At 44.4% G+C, this 13,442-nt stretch overlaps 1 protein-coding gene across 1 annotated transcript; it reads left to right on the forward strand.

Annotated features, from left to right (window-relative positions):
• Positions 1-5,245: 5,245 nt before the first annotated feature.
• On the forward strand, positions 5,246-7,871 carry LOC118375586 (stromal cell-derived factor 2-like protein 1). Its single transcript, XM_052479568.1, has 3 exons — positions 5,246-5,492; positions 6,705-6,901; positions 7,188-7,871. Exons 1-3 carry the CDS (start codon positions 5,315-5,317, stop codon positions 7,470-7,472), a joined length of 660 nt encoding a protein of 219 aa, XP_052335528.1. The 5' UTR covers positions 5,246-5,314; the 3' UTR covers positions 7,473-7,871.
• The last annotated feature ends 5,571 nt before the right edge of the window (positions 7,872-13,442 follow it).

Here is a 13,442-nt window from a genome sequence, read left to right on the forward strand (position 1 = left end):
TCCATTTTTTTTTAAAAACATATAAACCCAAGTAATATCAAGGGGTCTTTGATTACCTACTAAATAAAACATTTTATTTTTATTTTTATGTAAACATTTGATTTGTCACATGCTTGGTAAACAACAGACGTAGACTAAATGCTTACTTCTGGGTCAGTTTCCAACAAGGCAGACTTAGATAAAAACATAGAAATAGTGACATGAGGAATAAACACACACTGAATAACAAATAACAATAACATGGCTATATACAGGGACTACCAGTACCTAGTTAATGTGCAGGGGTACGAGGTAATAACATGGCTATATACAGGGAGTACCAGTACCTAGTTAATGTGCAGGGGTATGAGGTAATAACATGGCTATATACAGGGACTACCAGTACCTAGTTAATGTGCAGGGGTACGAGGTAATAACATGGCTATATACAGGGACTACCAGTACCTAGTTAATGTGCAGGGGTACGAGGTAATAACATGGCTATATACAGGGAGTACCAGTACCTAGTTAATGTGCAGGGGTACGAGGTAATAATATGGCTATATACAGGGAGTACCAGTACCAAGTTAATGTGCAGTTGTACGAGGTAATAACATGGCTATATACAGAGAGTACCAGTACCGAGTCGATGTGCAGGGGTACGAGATAATAACATTGCTATACACAGGGAGTACCAGTACCTAGTTAATGTGCAGGGGTACGAGGTAATAACATGGCTATATACAGGGAGTACCAGTACCTAGTTAATGTGCAGGGGTACGAGGTAATAACATGGCTATATACAGGGAGTACCAGTACCTAGTTAATGTGCAGGGTACGAGGTAATAACATGGCTATATACAGGGAGTACCAGTACCTAGTTAATGTGCAGGGGTACGAGGTAATAACATGGCTATATACAGGGAGTACCAGTACCTAGTTAATGTGCAGGGGTACGAGGTAATAACATGGCTATATACAGGGAGTACCAGTACCTAGTTAATGTGCAGGGGTACGAGGTAATAACATGGCTATATACAGGAGTACCAGTACCTAGTTAATGTGCAGGGGTACGAGGTAATAACATGGCTATATACAGGGACTACCAGTACCTAGTTAATGTGCAGGGGTATGAGGTAATAACATGGCTATATACAGGGACTACCAGTACCTAGTTAATGTGCAGGGTACGAGGTAATAACATGGCTATATACAGGGACTACCAGTACCTAGTTAATGTGCAGGGGTACGAGGTAATAATATGGCTATATACAGGGAGTACCAGTACCAAGTTAATGTGCAGGGTACGAGGTAATAACATGGCTATATACAGAGAGTACCAGTACCGAGTCGATGTGCAGGGGTACGAGATAATAACATTGCTATACACAGGGAGTACCAGTACCTAGTTAATGTGCAGGGGTACGAGGTAATAACATGGCTATATACAGGGAGTACCAGTACCTAGTTAATGTGCAGGGTACGAGGTAATAACATGGCTATATACAGGGAGTACCAGTACCTAGTTAATGTGCAGGGGTACGAGGTAATAACATGGCTATATACAGGGAGTACCAGTACCTAGTTAATGTGCAGGGGTACGAGGTAATAACATGGCTATATACAGGGAGTACCAGTACCTAGTTAATGTGCAGGGGTACGAGGTAATAACATGGCTATATACAGGGACTACCAGTACCTAGTTAATGTGCAGGGTACGAGGTAATAACATGGCTATATACAGGGAGTACCAGTACCTAGTTAATGTGCAGGGGTACGAGGTAATAACATGGCTATATACAAGGACTACCAGTACCTAGTTAATGTGCAGGGGTACGAGGTAATAACATGGCTATATACAGGGAGTACCAGTACCTAGTTAATGTGCAGGGGTACGAGGTAATAACATGGCTATATACAGGGACTACCAGTACCTAGTTAATGTGCAGGGGTACGAGGTAATAACATGGCTATATACAGGGAGTACCAGTACCTAGTTCATGTGCAGGGTACGAGGTAATAACATGGCTATATACAGGGACTACCAGTACCTAGTTAATGTGCAGGGTACGAGGTAATAACATGGCTATATACAGGGACTACCAGTACCTAGTTAATGTGCAGGGGTACGAGGTAATAACATGGCTATATACAGGGACTACCAGTACCTAGTTAATGTGCAGGGGTACGAGGTAATAACATGGCTATATACAGGGACTACCAGTACCTAGTTAATGTGCAGGGTACGAGGTAATAACATGGCTATATACAGGAGTACCAGTACCTAGTTCATGTGCAGGGGTACGAGGTAATAACATGGCTATATACAGGGACTACCAGTACCTAGTTAATGTGCAGGGTACGAGGTAATAACATGGCTATATACAGGGACTACCAGTACCTAGTTTATGTGCAGGGGTACGAGGTAATAACATGGCTATATACAGGGAGTACCAGTACCTAGTTAATGTGCAGGGGTACGAGGTAATAACATGGCTATATACAGGAGTACCAGTACCGAGTCGATGTGCAGGGGTACGAGGTAATAACATGGCTATATACAGGGAGTACCAGTACCTAGTTAATGTGCAGGGGTACGAGGTAATAACATGGCTATATACAGGGAGTACCAGTACCTAGTTAATGTGCAGGGGTACGAGGTAATAACATGGCTATATACAGAGAGTACCAGTACCGAGTCGATATGCAGGGGTACGAGATAATAACATTGCTATACAGAGGGAGTACAGGTACCGAGTCGATGCGCAGGGGTACGAGATAATAACATGGCTATACAGAGGGAGTACAGGTACCGAGTCGATATGCAGGGGTACGAGATAATAACATTGCTATACAGAGGGAGTACAGGTACCGAGTCGATGCGCAGGGGTACGAGATAATAACATGGCTATATACAGGGACTACTGTACCTAGTTAATGTGCAGGGGTACGAGATAATAACATGGCTATATACAGGGACTACTGTACCTAGTTAATGTGCAGGGGTACGAGATAATAACATGGCTATATACAGGGACTACCAGTACCTAGTTAATGTGCAGGGGTACAAGGTAATAACATGGCTATATACAGGGACTACCAGTACCTAGTTAATGTGCAGGGTACGAGGTAATAATATGGCTATATACAGGGAGTACCAGTACCAAGTTAATGTGCAGGGGTACGAGGTAATAACATGGCTATATACAGAGAGTACCAGTACCGAGTCGATGTGCAGGGGCGAGATAATAACATTGCTATACACAGGGAGTACCAGTACCTAGTTAATGTGCAGGGGTACGAGGTAATAACATGGCTATATACAGGGAGTACCAGTACCTAGTTAATGTGCAGGGGTACGAGGTAATAACATGGCTATATACAGGGAGTACCAGTACCTAGTTAATGTGCAGGGGTGCGAGGTAATAACATGGCTATATACAGGAGTACCAGTACCTAGTTAATGTGCAGGGGTACGAGGTAATAACATGGCTATATACAGGGAGTACCAGTACCTAGTTAATGTGCAGGGGTACGAGGTAATAACATGGCTATATACAGGGACTACCAGTACCTAGTTAATGTGCAGGGGTACGAGGTAATAACATGGCTATATACAGGGAGTACCAGTACCTAGTTAATGTGCAGGGGTACGAGGTAATAACATGGCTATATACAGGGACTACCAGTACCTAGTTAATGTGCAGGGGTACGAGGTAATAACATGGCTATATACAGGGAGTACCAGTACCTAGTTAATGTGCAGGGGTACGAGGTAATAACATGGCTATATACAGGGAGTACCAGTACCGAGTCGATGTGCAGGGGTACGAGGTAATAACATGGCTATATACAGGGAGTACCAGTACCTAGTTGATGTGCAGGGGTACGAGGTAATAACATGGCTATATACAGGGACTACCAGTACCTAGTTAATGTGCAGGGTACGAGGTAATAACATGGCTATATACAGGGACTACCAGTACCTAGTTAATGTGCAGGGGTACGAGGTAATAACATGGCTATATACAGGGACTACCAGTACCTAGTTAATGTGCAGGGTACGAGGTAATAACATGGCTATATACAGGGACTACCAGTACCTAGTTAATGTGCAGGGGTACGAGGTAATAACATGGCTATATACAGGGAGTACCAGTACCTAGTTCATGTGCAGGGGTACGAGGTAATAACATGGCTATATACAGGGACTACCAGTACCTAGTTAATGTGCAGGGGTACGAGGTAATAACATGGCTATATACAGGGACTACCAGTACCTAGTTTATGTGCAGGGGTACGAGGTAATAACATGGCTATATACAGGAGTACCAGTACCTAGTTAATGTGCAGGGTACGAGGTAATAACATGGCTATATACAGGGAGTACCAGTACCGAGTCGATGTGCAGGGGTACGAGGTAATAACATGGCTATATACAGGGAGTACCAGTACCTAGTTAATGTGCAGGGGTACGAGGTAATAACATGGCTATATACAGGGAGTACCAGTACCTAGTTAATGTGCAGGGGTACGAGGTAATAACATGGCTATATACAGAGAGTACCAGTACCGAGTCGATATGCAGGGGTACGAGATAATAACATTGCTATACAGAGGGAGTACAGGTACCGAGTCGATGCGCAGGGGTACGAGATAATAACATGGCTATACAGAGGAGTACAGGTACCGAGTCGATGTGCAGGGGTACGAGATAATAACATTGCTATACAGAGGGAGTACAGGTACCGAGTCGATGACTTAAATGTAAATGTAAATGTACGAGATAATAACATGGCTATATACAGGGACTACCAGTACCTAGTTAATGTGCAGGGGTACAAGGTAATTGAGGTAACTATGTACAGTACATATAGGTAGCAGTCTAGTGTGTGTGCACAGAGTCAGTGAAAGCAGCCTTGTTGAGCAGTCCCATGGCTTGGGGGTAAAGAAGCTGTTCAGGGTCCTGTTGGTTCCAAACCTGGTGCACCGGTACCGCTTGCCGTTCGGTAGCAGAGAGAACCATATGGCTTGAGCGCTAGAGTCTTTAACAACATGACAATCGTGTGTTGTTTTCCTCTGACAAAAGGCAATATTGTGTTGTATCCTCAGTAGTTTTCTAACAATCTTTTCATTTCCGTCTTCCAAACGTATTATCATTATACGTGACGTCACACGTACTTCAACCAATCACAGAACAGCGTGTGTTATCCTTTACTTCCGTGTTCAGGGACTTGTCAAGCTCTGATTGGTTTACATCAGCATTACATTTGAAAGTGCCTGTCCTCTAGCTTCACATCCTTTCGCTCTCGGTTATGTCCGCATAGACACAAACATGGGATTAATTCACGCTCTCCGCGGCTTCATCAAATCGTTGTTGGTCGTTCTTTTGTGGTCCAAATGCCAGGGGCGGGAGTCCGAGTTCAACTATGTCACCTGCGGTTCACTTGTGAAATTGCTGAACACGAGACACAACGTTCGGCTGCACTCCCATGATGTCAAATACGGCTCAGGTAAGCCATCATCATAGACCTTCATCCCAAAGTTCAGTTAGGCGATTGACCAAGAATCAATGTCGTTAAATCAGAATATTGGTGTGTTTCAGTTAATGAACACACACATCAAGCCCAACCTATAGCAAGCAATACACCGGTTGGTCCACATATCATAACTACAGGTCAAAAGGAGAGATTTAAGCTAAATGTATAAAGCGTTTAAATGAGTATATAATAACCATACACTCTCTGTTAGTCTCTATGACTGCTATTTATGTGCAGTCGACCTAGATTAGTCGAGAATCGAGCTCGCTACGGTGTCTCAATCGAGTGGGAACACTGTTGCAACGATGGATCCCATCAATCCAACGTATACCATTTTTATAGCAACACAATAAGCAGGTGCTTACGTTCAAGTGTGGCTATTGGATACATTTCTTCTTTTTTTTTAACCACTGATCGAGACATAGATGGTAGTAGGAGGTCTTAGCCTAGTGTAGTTTACAGCTAAATATAAGCTTCGCTGTTCATGCAAATCTTGCCATCCCCAGAGAGGTGTCAGTTGCACCGGACACGGGTGTACTGTAGTCTAATACACAACAGAACCCAAAGGAGGAGGGATTTAACTGTAACTCTGTACACTATTACAGGTGTAGCCAGCCATTTCGTGCCATTGAGTGGAATTAAAACTGACCTCAATTATTCAAACCAAGTGCTGCTTTTGTGTTCTTGAGGCTACACATTTTAGGCTTTGAAGCTCCACTTGACTGTTCCCTGAACAGGTAGGCTATATGGAAGCTGTATACTATACAAGACACACAACACTACCCTGTAGTCTTCTATATGAACTGATACCTCTCTTGGGGGGGTGTATAATTTGTGGAACTTGTATAGCGGCAGAATAAGATACTGGGAAGGGCATGGGCTATTTCATTACGTTTTTCACTCTCAATGTTTATTCTGAAAAATGTCCTAACTCTGGTAGCCTATAGACAAACATGAGTAAGCTATGCGGTGAGTTGATGCCTTTTCGTCAGCTAGGTGAATTGGTCGTGCTACTTTTGTATGCTGTTGTTTTTGTTGGCAACCTTGTACTTTACAAAGTTTTTGTAACAGATTTCTGTTGGAATGTTCCACAAATGATTGCCCACCACCTCTCTGGCTAGGAAGAGGGGAATGAAGACCAGATGGCGGTTGAGGTAAAGCTGTTGACTCCTTGTTAAACTGTAGGAAGTGGGCAGCAGTCTGTGACGGGTGTGGAGAGTGCAGATGACGCCAACAGTTACTGGAGGATTCGGGGGAAGCCCAACGGGACCTGCCAACGCGGCGTGCCCATCCAGTGTGGGCAGGCCATCCGCATCACGCACATGACCACGGGACGTAACCTCCACACACACCACTTCAGCTCGCCACTGTCCAACAACCAGGTAAGAGCGGAAGTGGGCACACACACACCTAGGTGGCTGCTGTCAATAGTCAGGTAATACAACACACGCTATTTTAGCTAGTCACCGTCCTGTAACCAGGTAACAAACACACACACACCTAGGTGGCTGCTGTCAATAGTCAGGTAATACAACACACGCTATTTTAGCTAGTCAACGTCCTGTAACCAGGTCACACACAAACACACACGCACGCGTAAGAGAACACGTAGGCATAAACACACACAGACACGCCACTAACCCTCAATGCTGTTCGTCAACCTTTTAGGAGGTGAGTGCGTTCGGCGAGAACGGCGAGGGGGATGACCTGGACGTGTGGAAGGTGCAGTGTGACGGCTCCATCTGGGAGCGGGACGAGGCGGTGCGCTTCAAACACGTCGGCACCGCTGCCTTCCTGACCGTGACGGGTGAGCAGTACGGCAACCCCATCCGCGGGCAAAGGGAGGTGCACGGCATGGGTACTGCCAACCAGAACAACTACTGGAAGGCTATGGAGGGTGTCTTCATTCAGCCCAGCCAGGAGCCGCTGAGACACAATCATGAAGAGTTCTGATGGCGTCATCAACACTGCACCACGGCGAGCTCTGATGACATCATCAGACATCACACAATGTCACACCTAGGTTACATCTGAAATGAACCCTATTCCCTATTACATAATATACACTGAGTGTACAAAACATTATTAATAACTTCCTAATATTGACTTGCAACCCCACCTACTATCATACCCTGTTCAAAGCCACTGAAATATTTTGTCTTGTCCGTTCACCCTCTGAATGGCACACTTAGGGGGTGTGGTTGTGAGATGTACATGATGTCTGGCTGCGCTGAAAACACGTGGGTCGCAGCAGGTGTGATGTCATTGATGTTTGTTGAAATGTGTTTACTTTGTTTATGTATGGCTGTTATTGTAAATAAATAAAAAAGACTTGTACACACAGATACACAATCCATGTCTCATGGCTTAAAAATGATTTTTTAAAACCTGTCTCCTTCCCTTCATCTACACTGATTGGTGCCGCGGTCTAAGGCACTGTATCGTAGTGCTCGAGTCGTCACTACAGACCCTGGTTTAGATTCCAGGCTGTATCACATCCGGCCGTGATTGGAGATTTTCATAGGGAGGTGCACCATTGGCTCAGCGTCGTTAGGCTTTGACCCGGGGTAGGCCCGTCATTGTAAATTTGTTCTTAACTGACTTGCCTAGTTAAATAAAGTGGATTTAACAGGTGACATCAATAAGGGATCATATCTTTCACCTGGTCAGTCTCATGGAAAGAGCAGATGTTCCTAATGCTTTGTACACTGTTTACCCACAAGCCTCTGATCAAAAGTAGGGCACTAAATAGGGAATAGGGGGCCATTTCAGACACTTTGCAGGAGGACACTGACACATTCTCATTACCCAACCAGGATCAATGGGGATGACTACTGGCTCACATTAGGAGCATTAGATGAATGAGAATGAGTTGGAGGTTACATTAGGACTCAGAAGAAATGATGCAGACAAGACATATACTCTATTCAGGTTATTTATCATGTTTAATAACAGGGCAGAGGCTATAAAGAAATACAATTAAAAAACACCCAACTAACCCTACAATTAATTTAAAAAACACTACCCCATTCCATTACTTTGACCCTATCTGTTCCTGCACCATGCCAATGCCCTGGGAGGATAGGGCACCACACACCCTGTAACTCTTCTGAAGTCAAATCTCGTATACCCAAATACTTCTCTGCAGCTGCCACCACGACATCTTTTCTCTGTGATTTACATTCCATTTCTGCGGTACAGTTGATAACCATTGCTTTGAACACTAAGAAGCCAATCTTGCTGAAGCATATACACACACATGAGCAAAAGTAAGTCAAGCAGCTGTCCACAAACATCTCATACCAAAATCAAGGGCATGAATATGGAGTTGCTGCAAAACAGCCTCCATTTCCCACTAGATGTTGGAACATTGCTGCGGGGACTTGCTTCCATTCAGCCACAAGAGCATTAGGGAGGTCGGGCACTGATGTTGGGCGACTAGGCCTGGCTCGCAGTCGGCGTTCAGATTCATCCCCAAGGTGTTTGATAGGGTTAATGTCAGGGCTCTGTGCAGGCCAGTCAAGTTCTTCCACACCGATCTCGACAAACCATTTCTGTATGGACCTCACTTTGTGCACAGGGGCATTGTTATGCTGAAACAGGAAAAGGCCTTCCCACAAAGTTGGAAGCACAGAATCGTCTAGAATGTCATTGTATGCTGTAACATTAATATATGTCCCTTCACTGGAACTAAGGGGCTTAGCCCGAACCATGAAAAACAGCCCCAGACCATCCTTCCTCCTCCACCAAACTTTACAGTTGGCACTATGCATTGGGACAGATAGAGTTCTCCTGGCATCTGCGAAACCCAGATTCCTCCGTCGGACTTCCAGATGGTGGAGCGTAATTCATCACTCCAGAGAACGTGTTTCCACTGCTCCAGAGTCCAATGGCAGCGAGCTTTACATCACTCCAGCCGACTCTCGGCATTGCGCATTGGTGATCTAGGCTTGTATGTGGTTGCTCGGCCATGTAAACCCATTTCAAGAAGCTCCAGACGAACGTTGCCTCCAGAGGTAGTTTGGAACTCGGGTGAGTGTTGCAACTGAGGACAGATGATTTTTACGCGCAACGCTCTTCAGCACTCGATCCTGTTCTGTGAGCTTGTGTGGCCTACCACTTCGCGGCTGGGCCGTTGTTGCTAATAGACAATTCCACTTCACAATAACATCACTTACAGTTGACCGGGGTATCTCTAGCAGGGCAGAAATTTGTTACTTGTTGGAAAGGTGGCATCCTATGACGGTGCCACGTTGAAAGTCAATGCTCTTCAGTAAGGTCATTCTACTGCCAATGTTTGTATATGGAGATTGATTGGCTGTGTGCTTGATTTTATACACCTTTCAGCAATAGGTGTGGCTGAAATAGCCGAATCCACTAATTTGAATGTGTCTCCTCATACTTTTGTATATATAGTGTATCACTCATTGGCCTATCCCTCTGTGCTGGCACAGATCTACTATTCACAGGCATCCTCTCAGGATCCCTCACCCAGGACCCCATCCTCCTCTACCTTCTTCAGTCCCTCAGCATACGACACCTTCTGCACTACTCTGACTCTAGCCACCTCAACCTGCGTCTCTCTCTCTCTCACCGGACACTTCCGATCCCCAGCAACATGGACACCCCTGCTGTTGACATGACAATCACCACCTTCCGGAGACACCTGAAACCCCACCTCTTTAAGGAATACCTAGGATAGGATAAGTAATCCTTCTCACCCCCCTTTAAGATTTAGATGCACTATTGTAAAGTGACTATTCTACTGGATGTCATAAGGTGAATGCACCAATTTGTAAGTCGCTCTGGATAAGAGCGTCTGCTAAATGACTTAAATGTAAATGTAAATGTAAATGACACACACAAACTTTATCCACTGAAACGACACAATCCTCTATCCCAATGCCCTCCTGCACACCGCTCCTCCACATCTTGGACACTCCGTCCTACACACCGCTGTGACACGACTATAAACGTGGCACCTGAAACACTGCAGTGGATTCGGAACAGAAGCTCTAGCAGGATAACTGCTTCTACACCTGCATTGCTTGCTGTTTGGGGTTTTAGGCTGGGTTTCTGTACAGCACTTTGAGATATCAGCTGATGTACGAAGGGCTATATAAATACATTTGATTTGATTTGATGATAACTGATGTATCCTAACACGACTTTGTCTGGTAGAGACTCTGACTCAAAAGGCCTGATAGTGACTCCTCTGTTTCACCACGCTCATCACAGGGGCACCAAACGACAGGCATCACAAACACCAGCGAATCGTCAACTTCAATGGCTCCACCTCCACACTTCACACTACCCCAGAAAACTCCTTTCAATGGAGAGCAAAGTAAGAAACAGATCTTGAACCCAAATTGCTTGACAAGAAGCTCCCGCTCCCTCTGGTCAGAAGAAACATAAACAAATATCACAAGTCCACTACAGGTTACCTAGGTTACCTTCACTGATTCAACTGCACCCAACTCCTTTCCCACCCACCCTGAAACCAAAAATGGATCCGCCAAAAGGCAAAAGATCCACTTTCTCCAAAAATGTCTGGACCAGATTCTTCTCATGTCCATTGAGGCTCAGGTGCCGAGTTCTTCACCACGCCTTCCACCTCACTTAACTCGTCCTCATTCACTTCCACGTCCAGAACTCAAGTCTGGCTCACGGCTCATTCCGTTTGCACTTGACACCAATCTCCTCCAACAACTCCATCTCCATTTTTATCGCCCTATTCCACCAATTCAAATCCAACTTGTGCCTTTCTCATTCTCTTCAACCTCATCTTCCTTTTTCCCCTCCATTTCTCCTCAGAAATCCCCCTTTCTGTGCCCCTTTCCCAACATTCCTCTTCTCCTGACTTTGCTTGCGGCCCCGGCGTAACTTCCTCTCATAATCGTCCTGCTCATGTCGGAAACGCGTGTTCTCCAGGCGCCAACATTTTGAGAGAATGAGCAGTGGCCGACACACAGGGAGAAAAAAAACAACCCCCAAACTCAACTATGTTCTACTCCCGTCGTGGCAGAAAAAACCTTCTGCTCTCTCTTGGTACACAGCTCAACCAAAGCTGCTATGCTCTCGCCGGCTGCCGGAACTGCAGCACCATTGAGGCTATCTATGTTTTAAAGTAGTCAACGTTCTTCTTTTGTGTTTGAAAAAGTGTAAAGCTAGTATTGGTGTTTTACCATCTCCAACAGTGCTGGAGTCCTGAACCAAATCTTGTGTGTCATTAATTTATTGTGGCCACTAGATGGTAGTGATATAGCATAAAGCCAATTACTAACCACTGGCTGGCTACCCGATTTGATGAGACGATGCTCAGATCATTGGCTAATTGCTCCCATCTCATAAGAATCCCAGTGGACTAATTTAAAATGGTGGAAACCCTCAATGGAGTTCCTAGGCCGTCATTGAAAATAAGAATTTGTTCTTAACTGACTTGCCTAGTAAAATAAAATAAAAATATTTTTAAAAATAACACACGGCTGATCCTTGATCAGTGTGGTGGGCGGAAGGCTGCGGAGCTAAAGATTCATACAAAATATTTGCTCCTGGGTTTTTAATTTTTTTTTAACATTTATTTTACCTTTATTTAACATTTATTTATTTATTTATTTAACATTTATTAACATCGACAGGGCTGTAATGGAGCGGGTCGAGAGTTTCAAGTTCCTTGGTGTCCAAAAAACCAACAAACTATCAAGGTCCAAACACACCAAGACAATTGTGAAGAGGGCACAACAAAGCCTATTCCCCCTCAGGAGACTGAAAAGATTTTCCTGGGTCCTCAGATCCTCAAAAAGGTCAACAGCTGCACCATCGAGAGCATCCTGACCGTTTGCGTCACCGTCTGCTGTGGCAACCGCTTGGCATCCGACCGTAAGTCGCTACAGAGGGTAGTGCGTACAGCCCAGTACATCACTGGGGCCAAGGTTCATATCATCCAGGACATATATACCAGGTGGTGTCAGGGGGAGGCCCAAAAAATTGTTGGAGACTCCAGACTGTCCTCTCTGCTATCGCACAGCAAGCAGTACCGGAGCGTCAAGTCTAGGTCCAAAAGGTTCCTTAACAGCTTTTAACCCCAAAGCCATAAGAATGCTGAACAATTAATAAAATGGCCACCCGCACTATTTACATCGACCCCCCCATTTGTTTTTACACTGCTGCTACTCTCTGTTTATTATCTATGTATAGTCACTTTACCCCTACCTACATGTACAAATGACCTCGACTAACCTGTACCCCCACACATTGACTCGGTACCCCCTGTATATAGCCTCGTTATTGTTATTTTATTGTGTTACTTTTTATGATAGTTTTTTACAATCACTTTGGCACTAATTTCGGAACGTTGATGTCATTTTTCAAAACTCTAGACACAAAACTCACAACCAATAATCAAAATGCACATTTTTCAAAACTCTTTTAACACTTTTTCCAATTGCTTGGATACAATACACATAAAGCTAAGATCATTTGTTCATTGAACTAAAATCACCTGTTCAAAATGACACAACATAACATCAAAGTATTACCATTTCAAAATGCAATTCACACATTACATCTGAGATTACTGTCTATTCAATTCATTACTTTATTAGGTACACCCATCTAGTACTGGGTAGGACCCCCTTTTGCCTCTACAACAGCCTGAATTATTCACGGTGTTGTACGTTAAGAGATGCCCTTCTGCACACCACTGTTTTAAACAGCTGTTATTTGAGCATTTGTGGCCTTTCTGTTAGCTTGAATGAGTCTGGACATTCTCCTCTGACCTCTCTCATTAACAAGGTGTTTTTGCCCACAGAACTGCCGCTCACTGAATGTGTTTTGTTTATCGCACCATTCCCTATAAACTCTAGAGACTGTAGTGTGTAAAAATCCCAGGAAGGCAGCTGTTTCTGAGATGCTGGAATCACC

This window comes from Oncorhynchus keta, chromosome 25, assembly GCF_023373465.1.
Source record: "Oncorhynchus keta strain PuntledgeMale-10-30-2019 chromosome 25, Oket_V2, whole genome shotgun sequence".
Taxonomy (NCBI): Eukaryota; Metazoa; Chordata; class Actinopteri; order Salmoniformes; family Salmonidae; genus Oncorhynchus; species Oncorhynchus keta.